The sequence below is a fragment of the Glandiceps talaboti genome, chromosome 7 (genome assembly GCF_964340395.1).
Source record: "Glandiceps talaboti chromosome 7, keGlaTala1.1, whole genome shotgun sequence".
NCBI classification, from domain to species: domain Eukaryota; kingdom Metazoa; phylum Hemichordata; class Enteropneusta; family Spengelidae; genus Glandiceps; species Glandiceps talaboti.
In genome coordinates, this window is record NC_135555.1 from 15397005 (window position 1) to 15421077 (window position 24073).

Consider the following 24073-nt stretch of genomic DNA (forward strand, 5'->3'; position numbering starts at 1 on the left):
CAGGAATTCGAACATGAATCATACAGTAAACACTCTACACACTATTATGTGATGACGTGCAATTTTACTCAGCTCTAATCAATTACGTCATTGAAATATGCATGTATATTTTTTCTGTATATAGTTGATAGCACCACAGATGAGAATGTAATATATTACAAATGTATTAATAAGCAGAATAATCTAAATCTTCAATGTATGTTCCCAGTCATTTGAAATTGAAATTGAAGCATGCATTATTCAGATAATGCCTAGTTACAAAAATCATACTTAATAATAATGCAAATATCTCATTAAAATTAAGGGCCACATAAATATTCATAGGACAAGTGGGGCTTGTCATCGTCAACGTATACACAAAATTATATGAAATTTGAAGCGTGCATCTTAAGGTAATGTCTATATATTTCCAAAAGAATCATTAATTACGCAAATAACTCATCACAAATACGGGCTATCTCATTAAGCTAAATAAAACACGTGCACCTTGTTATCATCTGTGTATGTACAAAATGTATGGCATTTTGACCTTGTACTGTTAAGACATTGCATAATTAACAAAATCAAAAATTATGCAAATGACGTATTAAAATTGAAAACTAAATAAACAAGCTTATAATACCTAATCCCAAAAGGATATCAATTATGTAAATTAAGTATTGAAAACAAAAGCTACACGCGGGCCAACAAGCGTTACACTAGACATGAGATGCATTAACTTTGACGTGTGACAGACAGACAGACAGACAGACAGACAGACAGACAGACAGACAGACAGATGATAGATAAAAAGATAATGAAGACTTCCATTAGAGAAGGGAATACAACGTGGACTCGGAGACATAGTTGACAAAGTGCTGATTTTCCGTCTTCAATATTTGATACGATAACAATGCTCCTCTTTCTTTCTTGTTGAACTTAGTGTTGAATCCATGTAATAACAACCCCTGTCAAAACACCGGACTTTGTGAACAGATCTCCTGCATAGAATTTAATTGTCAATGTAATGGCTGCTTTACTGGTCCCACGTGTGAATTAGGTAAGGCGTATTATCTTAGTTCAACCAGGGACGATTTCTTGTGAATTTGCACCTAGCGAGAAAAATTAACGATAATTATTAAGCTTTTACAAGCTCATACCGCGCGGGTAGTTTGCAATTAATCAAACAATACATTGATTTCGTGAGAATTTGCATCTCGCGAGAAATATAACTGTATAATTTTCTTTCTGTGTTTCAGTTATTCCAAACCCATGCGACAACGATCCCTGTAACAACGGAGGTGCGTGTATCCGCCTCAGTACTTGCGATGACTATACATGTGTTTGTGTAGGATGCTACACTGGGGCAACTTGTGATGTTCGTAAGTTAACCTTAAGTTATTACATGTATTTCAACTTTAAACCCCGATGGGGCCCATAATTCATTATCCCAAATTATGAATGTTTTATACTTGCATACATGCAAGAAATACTGTCTTCACCTTGCTGAGTATGAAAACTGTGGTCGTAACCTGTAACATCACACCCTCTTCATCACCAATTTGGTGCTGATTTCGGGCAATTCAATTTATGCAAGTATCTTTGAGACGAAATTTGTTTAACAATTGTTGCTCTAGATAATTACGTAGTTGATTTGGCAAAAACTTGATTTTCCATTTTATTTTATGTTTTTTGGTTCATTTTTAGTTCAAAACCCGTGTAACAATCTTCCGTGTCAGAATGGAGGTGCATGTATTCCCCAAACTGGTTCATGTACAGCATACTCCTGTACCTGTAATAATTGCTTCACTGGTTTCAACTGTGATCAACGTAAGTTTACCTTTTTTGATATCGTTTTTTTCTAAAGATGGAAACATAAACAAGTACATTACAAGTAATAGCATTATACCTACAAATATCCACACCATCACGTACTTCAATATGAATATCATATTTACCAAATTTAAATTAAGGAAAAAACTACTACCAATTAAGAATCGGATTTTAAACGGCATAAACAAGATGCGAAGAAAACAAGTTTATGAAAAGTTGCCTCTTTAGTCGTAGATTTGCTTTGATATCATCATTGCAACGTACGTAGGTGTATATCGATTCCAACCTATACCTGTCCATACTTTACGTGCCAGAGCCTTTGTTTGTGCTAGGGTCCACACATATTTCTCATAAAATTATGAATTGACGTCCAGTCTTTGCTTCCAATCACCAACTTCTGATAATGTTGTGTCTTTGACGTTGGAATTATTGAATTTCGTAAACACCCTGCATTAATACTGTCAGTAATTGTTGTCCATGTATACAGCTATACCCAGTCCATGTGCAATATCTACTTCATGCCTCAATGGTGGCATATGTAGCCTTAACCTTGGGTCTTGTACAGAATTCAGCTGTGAATGTACCGGTTGTTGGTCAGGAGACTCTTGCCAAATATGTAAGTATGAATCGTTGAGAATTAGTACCGCCCGTAGAAAGTTACTTCTATGTATGGCCTGCCAGGATAAGCCTACTACAAACTGTATACTAGCTAGTTGACTTCCATATTAGTACATAGGAAACAAGAAATAATAAAGTACATTGCAAGTGATGAGAGTATTTTTTGAAGCCTTCCATACTTATTAAACTAGAAACATAGTTATTTTACATTCTCAGATACTGTAGTATATGAAAAAAACTTTCTGTCCTCGTTATAATTACAATGTAAAAAAATATCTTTCCTGTCACCATTATTACATATTCTCCTACCTGCAAAGAACACAAAATGGTGACAAAATACACTCACAGAACGTGTTCCAGTTCTGCTTTTTATATAAAATCTACGTCCATACATATTTAGTCGTAATTGCTCCTACCTAACGCTGTCAATGAGGAAGGTTTTCGTAGCCATGGAAATAGCGTTCATATTTTACGGGTCTTATACATATATCCTAAAGCTAATGAATTCTAAGTAATATGCTCTCTTTTCTGTAGTAACCGATCCTTGTTCCCCAAATCCATGTCAAAATGGAGGAGTATGTAATTCTGTTGATAATTCATGTACTCATCACACGTGTCAATGTGTTGGCTGTTTTATTGGTGCAACCTGTGAGACAGGTAAGTCTCTTCATTCTATTTATCACAATCATCATACAATCCGTTATTTGCTATTCTGTGTTCATTGAAAGATGTCCACTGACTGCTAATTGTTTTAAACCCACACTAGCACTTTTGGAACCAGGCGCTATAGAAATTCTTTATGATTGATTGATTGATTGATTGATTGATTGATTGCTGTAACTGGGGTATTATTTTTTTCGAAAACCAACAATGCCTTTACTGAAAAATGTCAAAATACCAACAGACATTGTACATGTTAATTTGAGGTTGATTTTATCCATAAGTAGTACACTAACAGGTTGAAATCGGAAAAGTGTTTGGGTGCTGATTTTAGGGTTGGACCTAAAATATCAATGAGATTGTATTTATCGTACCATATCATGCTTACAGCTACAGAGATACGCTTACCCACAGGTGATTCAATATTGTTCAGGGTGTATGATATTATGAATAAGCCATTTATCTAACAAAAACAGTTAAAGAATATCGCAGTTACAATTCAAATGGCAAAAAAGTATACATGCAAATTATTTTTCAGAAAATATATCAACAATTAAAACTAATCAAATATGTTATATTGTACTGTGGTTAATATGAATATTGATATTCAAAAATAAGTTGACTAAATATTCAAAGTTATATTTCACAAAATGCAAATATAAAAATCAATACCATTGTAAGAGGAAGAGGAGTGAAATTTTAAGATAACTGTTCTAACCGTGACTGACTCTAGGAACCCTAAATAAAACCCTTTGATGTTTGAAATGAATATTTCCCCTCTCTGCTCGTTTCAAATAAAAACGTCATATAATGTTTTATTATTGCTCATACAGTGATACCAGGTCCATGTGAACCAAACCCTTGCCTAAACGGTGGAAATTGTGTTACTGTCGAGAGCCCTTGTGTCGGTTACAGATGTGTGTGTGTCAGTGGATGGGAAGGAACAAATTGTGAAGCCAGTGAGTAATAATGCTATTTCATATTAGTGACTTTGTATCATCGATCGAATCAATGAAACTCACGTGATTTATTTGTCCAAATCATAACAATTGTGGACAAATCAAACAATCTACTACACCTATTTATCTTCTGATATTTTTTACCAGGTACTGTTTTGGCATGTACCACAAATCCTTGTCTTAATGGTGTATGCACTGATTTGACTGGTGGTGGCTACACCTGCACTTGTCATAATGGATGGAGTGGAACAAACTGTAATATTCCAAGTAAGTCGCCGAAATATGAATCTGGATCAGAGGGAAATAATTATAACCCTTCCCCATAAATGTTCCAATTTAGTAATTCTAAATGTTTTGTTTAATAGTGAACATCAACATTTATAATACAATTGTTTAAGGAGGTCGTGCACCTGATTTGAAGACATTGCGCTGACAAATTTTCCGTGCATATTGTTTTGTTGTTCTACATGTTTCTGAAAAAAGAAGTGCTACAAACCGTACTGTCCATATGAGTCAACAATATGTACAGAAGTTATCAAACAATGAAAGGGACACGAGCTGAATTTACACATGTTTGGGCATAGTTTATGCAGTATATTTATAAGGTACTCGCAGTACTTACTGGAGTACACCTGCAATTAACTGGATTCAAACCTGGTATCAAGATATAATTAATAAACCATTAGATGACATAATTTATCATACCTATAATACAATATTCAAGAAATCTCTATTTTACAATCAAATTTTTGAAAAATGCAAAAAGACAATTGTAAAATTATCGAAAGTATACATAGACATTAGAGTCATTTTAAATTACTTTAGTTAAAGTTAAGTAAGTATTTTCACTTGAATAAAAAGCTCATAAACTCAGCATGTGCCATTTCAATCAGGAGTATTGTATGGATTCACAGCATCTTGTTTCAAATATAAAATATAGTTATGTTACCCTGTGAGGCTAACCCGTGTGTCAATGGAGTCTGTGAGAATATTGGCGACTCAGCGTATCAATGTACCTGTGTTCAAGGATGGACTGGTACAAACTGCGATAATCCAGGTTAGTCACCAACATACGAATCTTTTTTTACTTGGAGGGAAATAATAACCCTTCCCATCCAACTTTCCAATTGAACAAAAGACGTATCAAGACGTAATTGTTCAGGGAAGACATAGAATTTTAAATACACAAATGTATGACAAACAATATCTTTCACCTGCACATCAAGCTGAGAGGACAGAACAATATAATAGTGAGCTATGACCACCAGTGGTGAGCGTGGCATTGGTAATTGAGGCTTAACTTTGAAGCCTTGAAGTCAGTCTATACATCCACTAAGTCAATGCTTACATGCAAAATCTAATATTATGAAAATACATATTTTAGAGAAGAGGCACGACATTTTTTAACCGTCATTGCAAAAAAAAAACCATCACAATGGCCGCCATAATGTATAACCTGTAGATGGCACTGTACACTGTACAGAGAAGAAGCAGTGTACTTTTCAACTGTCACTGCAAAAAAAAACACACTTTACAATGGTTGCAATAATGCGTAACATGTAGGTGGTGCAGTACATTGTACGAGGGCGCTTTTCAAGTGACGCTACATCAGAAAATGATAAGAAATTTGAATGGAGTGCATCTGTGCCAAGTTTCACAATTCTAACTCAAAGTGTACAATGCATGTATGTAATAGTATTTATCTGTCTGACCACTATTTATGAGGTAATCAGCTGCTATGATCAGTAAGTTTTTTGCATGATTTTAAGCACTCTCATAAGATAGTGCAGCAAACCTTGCAATCTAAATTAGTCAATGACCACGATGATAGTTTGTTGTTCTTTACCTTTGTTATGTATATAGTTGTGTTACCCTGTGCTGCCAACCCATGTCTCAATGGAGTATGTGTGAATGTTGATACCACAACCTATCAATGCACCTGTGTTCAAGGATGGACTGGTGCAAATTGTGATGTCCCAGGTAAGTCACTAAAATACCAATCGTTTTTAAATTTGAGGGAAATAAATAACATACAAATTTTAGTCAAACAGTATCATTCACCTGCACATCAAGGACACCACAATAGTGAGCTATTGCCATCAGTGGTGAGGATGGCATTGGAATCTAGGCTAAACTCTCTCCTTCGAATATATAAACAAGTCATAAAATCTCGCCACTGATGGTTCATTACTTTTGCCCACTCCATCAGGTGGAAGTAGTGAACCATGGCCGACTGGGGTGAATCTGGCATGGGTATATCAAGACGTATATCCACGTATGGTCAGTACTTTAAAAAAGACTAAACAATTACGTAAATTTCAATGTTGTTCTTCTGTACACCTTAGCAAACGGTCAACAAACATCACTTGTAAATATCTCTTATATGCCGTTGGTGGTTCACCACTTCCGCTCGCTTCAACAATCAGAAGTAGGCGTCTAGCATGTTATGCATGCCATGTTTGTCATGGGTAATATAACCGACACTCATGGTCACCTTTACAACGAAATGTTTCACCAACTGTAATATTTAGTACTCATTCTTTTGGATCATTCAACGAACCTGACTGAACCTGACTGTCCATCCATCCATCCATCCATCCATCCATCCATCCATGCGTGCGTGCGTGCGTACGTACATACATACATACATACATACATACATACATACATACATACATACATACATACATACATACATACAAATAAATAAATATGTGGTGATAATTTGATTTTATGTTGTGTTCTGCATAGTTGGATTGCCATGTGATGCTAGCCCATGTGTCAATGGAGTCTGTGTGAATACTGGCACCACAACATTTCAATGTAACTGTATTCAAGGATGGACTGGTGCAAATTGTGATGTCCCAGGTAAGATATTATACAATATCAATATGTTTAACTGTGATGGAGACAATTGTGAATAACCGTTCCCATCCATCATTCCAACTCAGCAAGTGACGAATCAGCACAATTTTGTTCTTGGATGTACACCGACAGTTCTCAAACTTATGGTGACTGAACTTTCAACATAACAATAAAGTATTGGTGAATAGACACCGATGAATCACTTGTAAATCTATCTTATCCAACGCTGGTGGCTCTGTAATAAAATTGAGGAGTAAAGTAGTTGTTGGTCTATTCCGGATCTTAAACTATCAAGAGTTCGCTAATAGTCAGTCACACAGGGAGGGACAACAAATCTCACACCATACAGTAAAGACTCCCACATAACAGCTTTTCCTGGAAGGAAACTTGATTTATCATTTCCACATGAACTTAAAATCCAAATCTAACATTTCACATGATAACACAAGTATTTATACCTAGTAAGAATCTCTAATGCCTCCCTAAAATGTTGGCATGCTACTCATTTGATAAACATCATCACATTACTCTAAGTATTATGATTGGATTCGCATATTAAATTATGTAAATCTGCCCTCGTCTTAATATCTAATATCACTAACATTTGGGATGTTTGTCAAGACCTAGGCCTATCCCATTTACGTCACCCCAAGGTGTCATTCAAGGTTAGGTACACTTCCTATGCACCAAGGGATTATAATTACTTAAATCTATAAACACCAATTAACTTCTAATATTTTGTAAAAACGTTAAGTACTTTGTAATACGCGATTCAAATTCTTCTGTAATTAAATATCACAGGCTCACTACTTCCGCTCACCTAGACAGCCGAAAGTAGACTGCTGGTGTGTGCAGAAGTACATGTGCTCAACCGTTATATGACACTTGTTTGAGTCTGGCGTGAGTAACCAAAAGTACTGACCACCTACACAACAAGATCGTTCATCAATGCCATGTTCAGCCCTATAGCATTCCTGTAAGACAATTCAGCAAAATTTACTATGCATACTAATGATAAACACGATTATCAGTACAGCATAACCTGACAATTAATCAGAATGATAAATATTTGATTTTATCTCGTGCATAGTTGTGTTACCCTGTGATGCTAACCCATGTGTCAATGGAGTCTGCGTGAATACTGATACTACACCATATCAATGCAACTGTAATCAAGGATGGACTGGTACAAATTGTGATGTGCCAGGTACGTACAATATGGGCTAAAAAGATATACAGATCAGAGTGACCATTGTCTCTCAAATTCCATGACTCACCCTTACTCAAAAAATGACAGCATCGAAAATAACCATAAAACATTGTAATCATACATATTATAACCATTACCAGTTACTGATTTTTTGTTTCAAGATTAGTACAATTAATTTTGAAAAATACTTTCAAATTAACAAAACTTACAGTTTTGATAAAGCCGTGGCACTATAGCCTGTAGCCTACCTGTAGAGGTGTAGGACTAATGCTACTACACTATTTCCACTGACCTTTTGATTTTTGGAATTATCACTCGTCCAACTCGTCTACTGATAGTTTTTACAACCACCACTGTTTCCATGGTATTCCCCCAGAGAACATGTTGGTCGAAAACATATTAGACAAATGTAAATCGCAATCAGATCACATGGTGAATCCACCATTAGGCGTTTTCATGATAGGTTACATGGGCAACGAATTCCATTGTATTCGACTTTACGTTATTTGTTTGCATATGTTATGTGTGGTGGGCTGGGCTTAATGCCAACTGATCTAAGTAGACGAGTTGGACTAGCGAAAATTATCAAGAGAGATCAAAGATCAAAATGTCAGTTAGGATAGTGAACATAGTGTAGTATTGTATTAGTCCTACATGTCTACAGGTAGGCTATGTAGTCTCTCATATTTAGCAAATATCTTATCAGTGAAACATTCTATACATAGTGAAAACATCACCGAGCAGACAAGTTGTTTGTTTCAAAATTACACCTATTTTTGTCTTCATTAACAGTTGTTACACCATGTAGTGTTGGTATAAACCCATGTGTGAATGGACTCTGTCAAGTTGTCAATACAGTCTCCTACCAGTGCACATGTAATGCTGGCTGGACAGGAACGAATTGCGACGAACAAGGTAATGATAACAAGGCATATTTACCATGGACAAGAACAGTTATTTTACTAAGTAAATGGTAAATCGTGAAAGGGGGTCATTGCAACTACCTACCCTTTGTTCATGTTCTCCCGGTTGGACAGGAACAATCTGTGATCAGCAAGGTGTGTAGTATGTATATTCTTTCATGGGTAATGTCAAGAAATTTGTGTCACTTTCTAGCGGCAGATATCTATGTTAGGATCTCCATCTTCATTTCGGGTATACCCAAACGTTTTTAATTATTTCTCTCCTAGGCTAATTGTTATGCACCGTGGTTTTATTGAATGGTAAAAATAATTTAATATTAGAAACGAGATTGTTTTTGACATTTAATTGGCAGTGTCTGGAATTTTTGGCTTCTTTCATCAATATAACCTTTCCTTTCACTTGTTCATGTTACCTAGACTGTCTCTTGTGTTTTTGTCGTATTTCACTTTGTCTTTTGTATGAGTTGTATATGTTTTTTATGAGCATGTTCTCGAAGTAAATAAATAAATAAAAAATAAAAAAATTTTTTTATTGGCATGGGTATATTTCAGCGACCAATGTGTGTACGAGTGAAACCTGCCTCAACGGTGGCATTTGCCTAAACGCAGACAATTACTTCATCTGTGTTTGTCCACACGGATATCTTGGACCAAACTGTCAATACTTGACAGGTAAACAAATACATTTTTATAACCTTCTGTGTATGTGAGTAACTTTTGTACTGATTGTATGTGTACTATGTATCAGCACTCTGTATACAGATATGGGTACTTGATAAAGTTTGAAGTATATGAAAGGTGTCGTGATCAGTAAACAATATCTAGTGAAATGATTTTGGGTCTTGACCATAAAAGCAACTATAAAGGTAGAAACGTCAATACCCAGAAAGCTGAAGTGGGGTAGCACTACAACATTTGCGTTGTGACTCGAATTGTGTTGTCGGAATAGGACCAACTTTGATGACTTTCTGGACAGGTAAAGCAGTAGTTGAAAAGAAATCCACAATGTTCTGTGAAAGTTGACTTTTAAAACGAGGTTTAGCAGACATAAAAAGTAAAATTTGGTTTATCAGTCCTGCTGTAACAGATATCATTGAAAGTTTCTAACTAATGAATGGAAGAACTATTAATTTTACTCAGATCATGTGATTGATTATTGACAAATCGAGGAACTAACGAAATTTAAATTCACTTGTAGTTACACAACCTAATGTTGACGCCTGTGTTACCAGTAATTGTCTAAATGGTGGTGAATGTTTCAACAGCTATCATAGCTTTATGCATTCAGTACTTCAACCAGAGTATGCATGCGCATGTGCAGTTGGATATTCCGGCATACATTGTCAGATACCAACAGGTAATGTAGCCATATTTCATAGTTTAGGCCCTTCAGGGTAACAGCTTGGATGATATAGTACGGACATGAACATCACATGATTAGCAAATATCGACTGATGTGCAACACACACACACACACACATACATACATACATACATACATACATACATACATACATACATACATACATACAAGTAGTAAATGTCGTCCGGGTAAATACACGCCGACGTAGGAGGCGTGTATTGCCAGGATGGCATTTATCTTGTACCCCGGCTAATAATTCAATGGTGTCATATTCTTACCAGGAAAAAGTTCATACACCCATTGTTTATGTTTTGATTTTCGACAAGACACCCTGACGCCAACGTGACTTCCAATCGAAGCTGACACGTGTCAACAAACTGGATACACGCCTGTGTCAACATTCAATGTCACACACGTATATCGCTATGTTGCACGACGAAAATAGCAATTTACATCCCAATGTACAGTGTATTTCATACCACTATGTATTTGCTCGATATTATTATGCAGGACATTCATACTACAAACTACTCAATACAATCACATCCATCATGTGTATGCAACTAGTGATATGAAATTTAATCGCCACTGATAAAACGTAAACCTGGCTACTGACATCAAAAATACAACTTTCAGCGAAATTGTTTATGTGTCTAGTGTAAAGAAACAGCATATTAATTACATGCAAATGAAATACATCATTCAAATTTTTGAAAGTTGTGTATTACGAAGCAATAGTAGTACCGTCTACCTCTCGCAAGTTGTAGTAAAATACACCATTCAAACTACAATGCAATACCGTCCACAATTATTGTGACTTTTTGTCCATTCCGTCTTCATCCCTATCTTCGGCCCAACTATTCCAAACTTGCATGATGAGCTAGTATTTTTTTCAGTGTATTTCTGTGTGTTTTTCAGTACACTTGCCTTCAGTTTCTGATCTATGTCCTCAGCTGTCATAACAGCAAACCGTCGCTTTCCCCCTGCCATTATACCGTCTACCTTGTAGTATGTGTATTTTATTCACCTTCTAAATACACTCTGAGGTAATGTTTATTATTACGAAAATAGTGTTCAACGTGTGAACGGAAGTCTTATCTGTTCAGTCACAGTCTGGGGTCATGTTTTTGTTATGATTGTCTGCGTCTAATCACTCTTCCCTGGATGCCATTAATTGGATCTCATACAAAGAAAATACACTCCCGCCACTAACATTTGATAAATTTGCTACTCTCCTCATACACCTGTCTTCACGCTTTTCCCTGATTGGTCAATAGCCCTCATTTGTAACTGTCAGTCGAAATGTAACGCCCAGCCGGAGTACAAACATACATACATACATACATACATACATACATACATACATACACACACACACACGCACACACGCACGCACGCACGCACGCACGCACGCACGCATGCATGCATACACACACACACACACACACACACACACACACACATACATACATACATACATACATACATACATACATATATATTGCAACGTCAGTATACGTAGGCCCATAATATGCTAGCGCAATAATCACACTGTGTTCTTCTAAACAGACATCGTACCCCCAGCAAATCTGTGTGCTGATGTCAGCTGTCTGAATGGTGGAACCTGTAAGAACATATGGTATAGTAAAACCTTCGAGACGAAAACAATATGTGAGTGTGAGCTTGGTTGGACAGGAGATGTCTGCGAAATCCAAGACCAGTGTGCGAACGATCCTTGTGTGAACGGTAGTTGCATTAACTATGGGACTTTCTATACATGTACATGCGATGAAGGATGGTCTGGAACGGATTGTGATCAAGGTAATTGAAATGTAATTAACATTCCGGAAAATCCTTGCCAGAAAAAAGGACTTTTTGTGTGGTTGACTGAGTGAACTAGTGAATATATAATGTCTCTGTGTATATAAGTACCTATGTACGTATGTATGAGTGTATATATGGATGAGGCCGTCTCCTTTGTACCATACTATCTTCATATCTTGCTCACTGGGACCATTTCGTCTTTCTGATCATGATATATTTCCATTTTTATATACCCTCTCTTTATACAACTTAACCAGCATTTCAAAATGACAAAAATTCTTGATTATTAAATATATTTTCTTTAGCAAATCGACGAAAACGTGATGCAAACGAAAACCAAAGCCTTCTTGGTTCTATCATCGCCAAAGTTGGCCGAGTCCTTCCTTAAGAGGTTAGTTATAAGAAATTGCCAAATCACTTCTATAATAAGAAAAGTTGTGTTCAATCACAATCCAGTCAGTAAACATCACCTGTTCAGTATTGACAATTAGAAAGCCGATTTTTTTTGTAGTTAAATCAAAATGTTAATGCAAGTGCAATTATGAATGCTTATTAATTGATTGATTGATTGATTGATTGATTGATTGATTGATTGATTGATTGATTGATTGATTGACTGACTGACTGATTGATTGATTGATTGATTGATTGATTGGTTAATCAGAAGCGTTCCAAATATACCTTAAGTTAGTTTGTGTACATCTTTCTTAACCTGTGTCTTGTAATATATATTTTATTTACTATGAATGTAAGTTTTCCTATTTTCTCTTTACAGCCCCGTTGTACACTTGGTGATGGGTGATACGGAGCTGACACCTTATATGTATCAAGATAATGATACACCCCAAATGGATTTGTCATCGACCAAGTGGTGTAACACATATACTAACATATATCATTAACGTCAATGAACATGAAATACTAAACTCTTAAAAGATATATATTATGCAGGATTAATTTTTGAATGTACAGTTTTAAAGAAATGAACATATAGTAAACTAGAATTAAATTGTTTCATATATTGAAACCGCATTTTTTCTAAGCTCGGTTTTTAAGTTTGTTGTTTTAATTTGTTGATCGTTCTTTGCAAACTCAAATGATCATAAGAACATACTTTAAAGACAAACTTTTACATAAATCAAATTTCTACTTTTGAAAAGAAAGATATCAATTAATATATTCAAGTCAAAGAAACTAAACTATACATCTCTGATAACTATTCTTTGTTTTCCCATAGATATAACCATTAGTCGGCGGCCATATTGAATTCTAAAAGGGTTTCATTTTCATACCATTCTGACCTCTATTAAGAAAACTGAATGGCCACCCTTTCTGGAAATACACTCCAATAAGCACACCTGGAAATTTTAAAATATAACATCTTTTCGTAAGAACACATTATTGTATTTTTCGCATTCTCCATGTTCTTTGTCTGCTACATCGAATGTTGTATATTAAACAAACGAATAATTTTATTGTTGCATTAACAGTCATAAGTACAATACACATTTGTGATACCTTCGTTCATTAAAGGGACTCTTATTTTGAAGGGATAGTAAATAGCCAAAAGGCAACACTTTATTCCTTTCCTTGATTATTGTAATTTTTGTATCACTTTAATCATCATCCATACTTGTTTTTATAAAACATCATTTTCATACAGCCTTCAGTGATTGGCTTAGATCGTGTCACGTGGGACAGACTTGTGACGCATAGTGACCTCAATTTGCATGCACTAGTCATATTCTATTTCCCTTGAGACCTATTCACGTACCACCAGAGTCCTGCTGGAGATAGGTTTTGACTATGGAAGGAACTTGTGCCTTAGAATGCGATGTGATGTAAAACACTTATTGCCTTGCCTTATTCGGGCCATAGTAGACATCATATTGCCAATCAGCTTTCAGCCTCAGCAAATAGGTGCTGTAGAACATCCCTCAGGGTAACTGACGTCTACTCGTGCCCTCATAGCCAGGTAATAAGTGTATAACAATTCAATAACTTCTGTTTTGTTTACCATCTTTAGCAAGTACTGTATAACATATTTTCTTAAATACGATAGTTATCCAAAATGCCACGGAATTGTAAACTTCTTGGTGCTTTTGCAATGTCAGTACAATTTTTAAAATTCCCACATTGACAGCATGCATTTTTGTTGCTGTTTTTAAATAATATTCGGTTAATATCAGCCTCATTTTGATTGGGTAAAATCGATGTATGGTGCGAAATTATTATCAATATTCTATGAAATAAGAAGGTCTGTATTCCCTAACACTCATAATGTCTGTATCATTAGTACATTACCATATGCGAATAGTTATGTATATACGAATTCAATATTTAGCATTGGTAAATACTAATTTAGTTTTCCTGTATTAGTGATTTGTAAAATTTAAGGCAGCCGACTTCTGGCTCTGGCATTGGGGTGGGTCAGTCGAACGCTGGCTCTGGCCTTGGGGTGAGGCCGGCACAGGCCGAACCGTCAGGACTTTGATAAATATATAGTCTATGGTTCCAGTTCATACCACATACATCGTCTCGCATGCAGTTATCATTTCACTACAAGTGCTGCCGTTTTTCCGAAAGATTTGATACCTAAATGACACCAACTTATGGCGTCACTGGAGTGTTCGATATGAAGGATAGCTTGTATAGTTATTTTTAGACTTGCAACTCCTGACATCGAAGGCATTCAGGACTACTGTCGAAGGATCAAGAGACTCGGGGAATTTAACTACCTATAACACTATTTATATTCATCATGGCAGCATTAAGATTCATACACAAGTTCTCACCTTCCACTTTAGATAGAGAAACAGACATGTTTCGAACTAATCACCTGTCCTTCAGTGTCGAACCGGATGATCCAAATTTTCACACCTCAGGTTTACTCAACACCAGCTAAATTTGGGTCATTCTGTCTGATCCAGTTAGATGCTGAAGAAGGACAAACGATTTGTTTTCCAATGTAAAGTGGAAGAGGAGAACTTGTGTATTGATTACGTACCCAGGTCTAGATGGGTCAGATCATACCGACACCTACATCTATATGGAGGTAAGCTATTACAGTACTGTGAAATGAGGTGCTCTGGTGAAGATCGATGGTCAGGAGAGATCGAAAACTGTGTCTTTTACTAAGTTTAAATTTTTAAGCTATTGTGAAACGTTTTCTGTCCGCTAAGGAATTACATTATTTCTACTAGCACACACATGTACAATACATAATTTACATATTACGACCAAACACAGATACAAGATATCTAGATACAGAGTTCGGCCTTTGTCAGACAAGAATATCAAACATGCACCACAACAAAAATAGTAACTACATATACATTTAAAAACACATTGCTTTAATCTTTTTGTAAAAAGAGTTTGAAAATCACTGATGAAAGATGTCATTGCAAAATACATATTAACTGTAATACACATTGTATAACAGTTGAATTCCTGAAGTTTAATTCTTTCCATTAGCATACTTGCTACAGATTTGAACAAAAGATGTGAATATTAAAATCCACCCCAATGTACATTCCAGTGTACCGGTAGACTCGTATACATTTTATAGCTATGTGAAACATGGTAAAGTACAATAATAAGTCAATACACATAGCACTATATTTTAACTACATCTATCCAGGGCTAGTAAGTAAGTCACATTCTCGCAAACCAGAGTAATTATTTCTACCACTACATTTCGAAATAAATGGGAGGCTCGTTAAGAACGTTGCCGTAAAACAGGTCGTGGTTTGCGACGATGGTAAATCATTACATTGGTTACAGTACTGTACACGGATATAGATGATTACAGTTGAATTTATGGCGACTCTCAGTCCATCCATCACATCATTTTCAGTACAGATCATATAATTTCCAAGATGCAAAAGACGAAACAATAATGATAATAATAAAGGGTAAATTTCTAGATTGTACATTATATACATATTTCATTGTCCAAGAAGGTTCCAGCAAACGACTGTGTGTGCGTGTGGTTTTTTTCTTCAAATCGAACAGCGCCACCACATGTCAACTTTCAAGCTATCTGCTCTATCTATTCCACTTTTATCGCCTTCTTTTCATCTTCAACAGTTCCTTTATGTATAAACAACAACCCTACAATTATAAGGGATGCTCCAAACCACCATACCAATGATAGAGTTTCTCCAAATAAAACCATTCCTAGAAATGCCTGTGAATAGAAATAATGAATTTCAATATCAACTCAGAAATTTCCTAATGTTGGGGAAATATATATATATTTTTTAATTTGTTGTTCGATACTACAGCCAACGAAATACTTATAGAATTCATCTAAAGTGGTCAACTGAAAGGAAATTAAGCTAGTTCAGGAATAGACGACTCTGTTTACACACAAACATGTCCCACAGTATTAAATTTTGACTTCAATACTGACTGTAATATATATTGCCGGGCCGGGAGAGTCCTTTACATCATCCCTGTCCTTGGCCCTTGTGGAAAGGGTTGATGAGAAGACCATCAGTCGTTCCATCTTTAAAACAATTATATTTCACATGTGAAACTTGCATGAAACTTTCAACAGCTCTCCAATCACCAGAACGACGCGGGGGTGGTATTGTACAAGTATAGCAAAACATCCTGGACTTACAGAAAAGAAAAAGTTCGCTGCTGTATTGATAATGGTAGCTTCTACTGACGAGGAACATTTCCTAAGTGACTTCACAAATAACGTCCACATTACAGCATTGAAGATAAATATCATGGCAAAACATGTCATGCGTAGATACAATGCAATCTGAAATATGGAAGAGGGAACGAGAGCACACTTATGAGAAATAGAAAATTATTTATGATAATAACAGTACACAATAACAAAGCTAAAGCAAACTCAAAATATTAAACTAAGGCATCAAACTAACTAAGTGATCTAATAAAGTTTGGTATCAACAGACCCCTTCACAATTCGGTATAATGTACTCCAATGTATTGTAGTTTTGTTTGGTGCTTTGGCAAAGTTGTGCCACTGCCTGGGAAGCCATGGCCAGTTTGGCACAAGTCGACGCAAGGGCCGCACATAGTCCAGCGGATAGAGCCAACGAGAATCCGATCATGATGGCGAATATCCAGTAACGGCGAATGGTGTTTCTGGTCACCTCATTAAAATATCACAGCGATCTAAGACATGGGTCTGCTGCATAAGATTGGAGAAGCTTGCAGGTATAGGCTGGTGGTGTTGGAGATACACCGGTCAGGGTTGTTCGTCTCACATGGGATATGCTGTGCGCCCTCTATGGATAGGGTATTACATTAATACGTAGGTGTGAAGAAGTTGAGGAAAAGAATATGCCGGTGATCTAATTTTTTCCTCTCACAATTTCAAAGCAGTTTAAGATATTTCTACCTGAATAATGTACTTGATGTGAAATTAATTATTATTTCCTTCACAATATTAGCATATTACGAGAAATCGGTATAAAAATAAAGAAGTTGTTCTCAAAATCACCTACTATGTGAATGGTATCGCCCCAATCCAATCGACACACACATTGCCCAAAATGGCGGAGATTGTCATGAGTATACGGGCTTATACAAAAATATTGTTACATGCGGCGAAATATCCACATTGTGCTGTAAACGGAGTTTTACTAGCGGATAAGAAGAGACTAAAGGAAAGCAAGACGCTGATATATGTAGATGCGATACCACTGTTTCATCTAGCTCTGGGCTTGGCACCGATGTTGGAAGTCGCATTGACCCGAGTGAGTATGCGATTCCATTCAATCGTTTTTGTGTGGTGATTGATGATTAGCTGCATTCGACACACACGTGGTGTTAACCTTCAACCTAATGAATACTTTACGTTCTTGAATATAAAATTTTAGAGAATGAACATGTGTTTTTGAAGCTGTCAGCTACATAAGGAGGGCTTTTTGAAAAAATAGGTGATACATGTGAACATACAAAATGTACGTACATTGTATCATGTACTACATTGTATATCATAATCATACCGACGACACGTGAATCGTTTATGATATACATGTACCGGTTGAGAACATAAATAGTATAGTAGTACAGTATATTATATTTGACATGAAATAATGGAAAAAACATACATTATATAGAGTCAAAAACAACATACAGAAACAGCAAAAACAAAAATAAATAATTATAATATACTTTTAATTGAATACAATGATAATAATGAATATTAGAGAATTTTCCAAAGCTATTACTAGTGATAAAATCACCATTTGAGCTCATTATTCTTTTGAAATATTCTTTTTTGAGACAATTTTAAAAGACTTTGATGATATATTTCGATAGTTCTTTGAAATTGGTTTCTCGCTTCAATTACACAGATGTGTTGCTATAATGCATTATAGCATGGATTTCATCACCAATAGCTTTAGTATTACATAAATGACATATTCTTTCATCTGGGGGAATTCCTTGATATCGTAGTCTTTCGACTGGTACATGTAAATTGTGTGCTGAGATCCAGAGCTTGTAGTTATGCTGATTCTGTGCCAAACATTATTTACTTGTTAAAATACTGTTCAAACTCATAATTTTTAAAAAATATGTTATATACATGTACATGTACATGTACATGTACATGTACATGTACGTATAGTAATATTTTGTTGTCAGTTTTTTTAATCGTTGGTATCCAAATACTATCAATATAAAAGTTTTAATACAATTTTATTATTGTAACGGATGAATATGTCTTCAAAGCAAGGTGGTGTGGTATTTGACAATTTGATAACCTACCCATCATATATTCCCACAATGTGTAAACATACGTACATTAGATTAGATTAGATTAGATAATAATAAAATATGTTTATTCAGGGTAGCTCAAGTAAGTATTACAGTACAAAAGTAAGTGAAACACTTCTTTCCGTTGAGGCCCTCACACTGGACAAAAAAAAAAATCATACACACATGCTCAGACAGAACGAAAGCAAAACACTGCACAATAAATTAATGTGAGAAAAAAAAATACTCGATGAGCGAATTGTGAACTAACACACAACAGCAGTGACAAAGAATTCGCAAACGGCTGCAATGAATACAAAGTTACATGACTGAACAAGGGGACAGAAACAGCTGAAACTAAGACAATTGGTGATAACTCTTCTTGTACCTGGCTGAAAAACCAGGTGACGTTTTAGCACCTGGCTACTTGGGCTGAGCGTCCAAGTAGTGGGTTTTGTATAGCCTTTTAAATATACTAGTGTTACTAGATATAACTTTATTACAACTGTATAGAAAATTGACTTGAATACATACCTTGTTGGAACCACAGAGTAGGTTAAACTTCCATGTTGGAACTGTCAACAATAACTTGATTGCTTAATAGTGTGTCAATGTTTATACTGTCTGTCTGTCTGTCTGTCTGTCTGTCTGTCTGTCTGTCGTTGGCCAGATTATCATTAGCAAGCGAGGATATACATTTGTGACTCTCAAGTCTGTTCATATGTAGATCTGAGCTCTGCATTTTGCTTGGCCTGCCAAAATCTTGGACCTGGGTCCTCTTTCTGTCAGGTCACACCTTTGTGTGATTTGTACCTCCCAAGTCACTATAACCACCCTCTCTGGGCAACCAACCAAGTCTCTGGGCAACAGTTCTCACTGATTTTATCACAACTAAAGTTAACAAAGAACTTTAATACAGGGAGAGTGATAAAGTTTGTGACAAGCCTGCCCAAAAACTAAACTCAGACATGGCAATGTGAGCCAGTTGAAACTTTCATCTATCAAAACCAATCCTCTGAAATGGATGAAACTTGTTATTGCTCACCTTGTTGTATAGGCAAAACTTTTCATGCTTGTTCTTTTGGTTGGCTACAACTTTTTAACTGAGTCCCGTTCTGCTAAAAAAAAATCAAAATGATGTACCAGCTTTCCCCCTAAGTAGTCTTGATGCCAACGTGGTCTCTAAACCTTGTGAGTGGGGATGTAAAATCGTAACGATACCTTTTAGGGACTAGACTACTTTCCTCCTTCTGCACAGTGAATAAGAAAACAAATGAATGACTGGTAAATAGTGGAAGGCTGTAAAGGAGATTACATTGATTAGAAGCATACATGTTGATCCTGGACACACTCCAAGTCCAGGGACTATTTGTTAGGAGATACTCAAGTAGATTAGCTGTTACTGGTACTGGTATAAAGGTCATCCACTTAAGTTTGTGTATGCACGTGTAGTTGTAAATTGTATTCTTACATACATACCAACACAGGATATCATAGTAATACTTAGCAGTTTGAAAATTCTCTAATTCATTATTATCATTGTATTCAATACTGTAGTTAAGTGTTTTGTATATTTAATTATGTTATTTTTGTTTTTGTTGTTTCTGTATGTTGTTTGTAACTCTAGATAACGCGTTTTTTTTTACATTATTTCATGTCAAATAAAATATACTATATTATACTATTATAAGCTGTGTTCTTCTGTTCATGATCAGATGTAGCACGGCATACCATCTTTTCTTCAGCAAGTAAATGGATTCTGTAAATGAATGAATGAATGAATTTGTCGCCTACTTATCTCCTACCTTATTTCTTTTTCCCCCATTTCTTTCTAGATTGATTCACATTGCAGACAATTAGGATTAGTTATAGCAGGCTATTACCAGGCAAATGAACATTTATATGACTCAGAGTAAGTCCCTTGTTATTTGTTTATATACTATGACTGGATTGGTGTTAGTTTTGCTGTACTTGTAGGCATGGCATACAATGTAGTGTCTTTATGACATATTTGTCTATTGTGTGTCTGTGTCGGTCTCTCTATCTGACTGACTATCTCTCTGTACATACATTTTTGTTCATTCATTCATACATACATACATACATACATACATACATACATACATACATACATACATACATACATACATACATACATACACACATACATACATACATACATACACACAAACACACACACATACATACATGTACACACACATACATGCATACATACATACATGCATACATGCATACATACATACATACATACATACATACATACATACATACACACCAGTACATAGATATGAACAAATGTACATTGTACACACATACTTTTGTGTATGTACGTACGTACGTACGTAAATACATGTACATGATGTACACACACACACACGCTCACACACACACACACACACACATACATACACATACACATGACTAAAGTTGATAACTAAATGTAAATTGCAAAGGGAGAGAAAAATATTAACTGAATTACTGTCTCGTAGCAATGGTGTGGTCGTTGTATTTAATAATTTGTAAAATCTTCTGTACATTTTGTATTTCAGTCCCAATCCAATAGCAATCAAGATTGCAGACAAAATAAGAGATAATGCTACCGAGGCATGTCTTTTTATTGTAAGTTTAATAGTATCAAATACATCTATATGTGTGTGTGTGTGTGTGTGTGTATGTACATTGTATGTGTGTCTGTATGTATGTATGTATGTATGTATGTATGTATGTATGTATGTATGTATGTGTGTGTGTATGTATGTATATATGTGTGTATATATGTATTATATAATATATTTGGTTATTTTACACACTAAAAGCTGGCATTACACGTATGGTCATATACATTGTAGAAGCACTACCTAGTGGACACCATTCTCGCAAACCAGAGCTGTTATTTCTTCCGCGACAGTTGATGATGCATTTTGGACGGTGCTGTAAAAGAGGCCGTGTTTTGTGACGATGAGTGGACACCATCACTAGCTCTTTAACATTTGGTAGAATAAACATTAGCTGCTCAGATGCTATACATGTAGTTGTAATCATTGATATGGGATAATACAAAGTGTATTACCGTCGTCACTTAGTGTTCAGAAGTACAGTAACGTAAGGCTATATGGAATTATGGAATACATACATGTACATGTTTATACAGTAGTATGTGTAAGTTCTCAATTTGTTGTTCTCTATTCATGTGACTCCCTTACAGGTTGATAATCAGAAGATGTCTATAGATTGCAAAGAATTAGCACTCAAATTATTCATGTACCAAGAAAATAAAAATGAATGGAAACGAAAAGATGCAGTAAACGAGTAAGTTGACTTTTCTTAACATATCTTATGAATAGCGCCCTCTAGAGGTTGGCATTTCAAAATCACTGAATTTGTTGATATCCTAAGAAAATAATGATTGATTGAACATAAAGTGATGTAGTAAGAGTGAGTGAAAGTTGAACAGATAAGCTATTTGTCAAGGGAAAGAGATCAGGGAGAAATGATGTCATCACAAGACGATTACCCACAAACCCTTGCAGGGAATCACCAAAATGGCTGAACATGGTGCTTCTTTACAAAATTTCAAAAGCTGAATGTTACCAAGGTGATATTTTATAACCCAAACCAAGATGACAGTTGACAGCAATAATCAATACAAGTGTACTAAAGACAGAAATAAGTCTGATTGGACTTTTTCTTTAATTAAGTTGATAGCAGTAATCAACAAGTGTAGTAAAGGCAGTCTGACTGGACTTTTACTTTAAGTTGATAGCTGTAATCAATACAAGTGTACAAAAGACAGAAATAAGTCTGACAGGACTTTTCCTTTAAAAGACTGTGGTAAACATATCTTGTTTAAAACATACAATCACAGGCCATCTCAATGGAAAACTGCCAAAGTAGGCTATCCATTGCACTAACTTTCAAAAAGTAATGACTTTTTATCACTCTGTACATATTGGCACATGTGATGAAGGGATTTGGTTGAAAATGATCCAATAATAATCGCTTCTTTCATGCCATGGCACAGGCACTATTTGAATTTAACATGTTTTGTTTTCTTTCTTTTTCCATAGAATTGAATTGGAAGACGATGAGAAGTGCCTTGTCGTGGCGTCGGATTTATTGAGAGCCAAACTTGCGAGGGATTTAGTGGACTTTGATAATCATTTAGACGACATCACATTAGACTGGTTAAACCTGGATGTCAATAGTTTAATTAGTCAATGTCAATAAACTGATAGTCAACATTCAGTTATTTTACACGACGGCGGGTTTACACATATGTACATGTATGTGCAAATATCCAGTCGTGAATTTATTTCAGAAAGCAAATGGTATATGAAAATGAGAATATACCAGTATATGGTTTGTAACTGTATTTGATATCAGGAATGGAACAACGTTGGTGATTCTTAACTTCTATATGTAACTGTCATATGGGAGATATACAATGCAAGTAGACAGGTGGATACATGAATGTTCTATTGAGATTGTGTGTTATATATGTTTGCTTATGTCTATGTATATGTATAATTCTGTGTATTTATGTACATGTATGTGCGCGTGTATGCATGCATATATACATGCATGCTGGCTGTATCATGTATGTATGTATGTATGTATGTATGTATGTGTGTATATATGTCTCTCTGTATGAATGTACATGTATGTATCTATGTATGTATGCATGTATGTATGTACTGTGTGTATGCTTACATCCATCCATACATGCATGAACACATACAATGTACACATACTACATCACATGTACACGTCTATGTTTTGCTGGCATGTATATATATAAAACACTGCATGTTTAACCATGTTTTTACATGCACACACACACATGCATACAAGTACGTGATGTTTCTAACCCTAAAGATGAATATTTCTGTTGTTCGCGTGGTCCATCTCACTAGAAAACTGGTGAAATTGAACTAATTTTCAAAAAAGTCATGTATGTACTTGTACATGTATGCGTTTACTATACTAGTGAGCTCCCCAAAGTAGATCAAAATTGAGACTAAATGTAAATGTGTCATCCATTAAGAAATATTTTACAGTACCATAAGAAGAGCTT

At 35.5% G+C, this 24073-nt stretch overlaps 3 protein-coding genes across 4 annotated transcripts in view; 2 read left to right on the forward strand and 1 right to left on the reverse strand.

The window, feature by feature from the left end:
• Window positions 1–16145, forward strand: part of LOC144437130 (uncharacterized) — a 28411-nt gene extending 12266 nt beyond the window's left edge. For both annotated transcript variants that reach the window (XM_078125987.1, XM_078125988.1), the window contains 17 exons: window positions 923–1039; window positions 1239–1361; window positions 1687–1809; window positions 2300–2428; window positions 2965–3087; window positions 3924–4049; window positions 4197–4316; window positions 4990–5106; window positions 5913–6029; window positions 6801–6917; window positions 8005–8121; window positions 8917–9039; window positions 9600–9719; window positions 10246–10404; window positions 11980–12231; window positions 12540–12625; window positions 13010–16145. In XM_078125987.1, coding sequence (XP_077982113.1) covers window positions 923–1039; window positions 1239–1361; window positions 1687–1809; window positions 2300–2428; window positions 2965–3087; window positions 3924–4049; window positions 4197–4316; window positions 4990–5106; window positions 5913–6029; window positions 6801–6917; window positions 8005–8121; window positions 8917–9039; window positions 9600–9719; window positions 10246–10404; window positions 11980–12231; window positions 12540–12622 — 2066 coding nt within the window. In that variant the 3' untranslated portion in view covers window positions 12623–12625; window positions 13010–16145. The remainder of the gene's footprint in view (window positions 1–922; window positions 1040–1238; window positions 1362–1686; window positions 1810–2299; window positions 2429–2964; window positions 3088–3923; window positions 4050–4196; window positions 4317–4989; window positions 5107–5912; window positions 6030–6800; window positions 6918–8004; window positions 8122–8916; window positions 9040–9599; window positions 9720–10245; window positions 10405–11979; window positions 12232–12539; window positions 12626–13009) is intronic.
• LOC144437132 (uncharacterized) lies at window positions 15592–17475 on the reverse strand. Its single transcript, XM_078125990.1, has 3 exons — window positions 17166–17475; window positions 16862–17008; window positions 15592–16423 (listed from the first exon to the last, which is right to left on the reverse strand). Exons 1-3 carry the CDS (start codon window positions 17322–17324, stop codon window positions 16286–16288), a joined length of 444 nt encoding a protein of 147 aa, XP_077982116.1. The 5' UTR covers window positions 17325–17475; the 3' UTR covers window positions 15592–16285.
• A 293-nt stretch (window positions 17476–17768) lies between these two features.
• On the forward strand, window positions 17769–23527 carry LOC144437131 (ER membrane protein complex subunit 8-like). Its single transcript, XM_078125989.1, has 5 exons — window positions 17769–17972; window positions 20814–20890; window positions 21549–21618; window positions 22205–22308; window positions 23067–23527. The coding sequence occupies exons 1-5, from the start codon at window positions 17769–17771 to the stop codon at window positions 23224–23226; spliced, it is 615 nt and encodes a 204-aa protein (XP_077982115.1). The 3' UTR covers window positions 23227–23527.
• The last annotated feature ends 546 nt before the right edge of the window (window positions 23528–24073 follow it).

What these genes read in the sequence shown, in the direction of transcription:
- LOC144437132 (XM_078125990.1), bottom strand. Translation starts at nt 17,324, where the DNA reads ATGATCGGATTCTCGTTGGCTCTATCCGCTGGACTATGTGCGGCCCTT. An exon ending in TTATACCGAATTGTGAAGGG is followed by an intron (nt 17,009 to 17,165) that starts GTCTGTTGATAC and finishes TCCATATTTCAG; the next exon opens with ATTGCATTGTATCTACGCAT. An exon ending in CAGCGAACTTTTTCTTTTCT is followed by an intron (nt 16,424 to 16,861) that starts GTAAGTCCAGGA and finishes TTCTATTCACAG; the next exon opens with GCATTTCTAGGAATGGTTTT.
- LOC144437131 (XM_078125989.1), top strand. Translation starts at nt 17,769, where the DNA reads ATGGCGGAGATTGTCATGAGTATACGGGCTTATACAAAAATATTGTTA. An exon ending in TGGAAGTCGCATTGACCCGA is followed by an intron (nt 17,973 to 20,813) that starts GTGAGTATGCGA and finishes ATTTCTTTCTAG; the next exon opens with ATTGATTCACATTGCAGACA. An exon ending in GAACATTTATATGACTCAGA is followed by an intron (nt 20,891 to 21,548) that starts GTAAGTCCCTTG and finishes TTTGTATTTCAG; the next exon opens with TCCCAATCCAATAGCAATCA.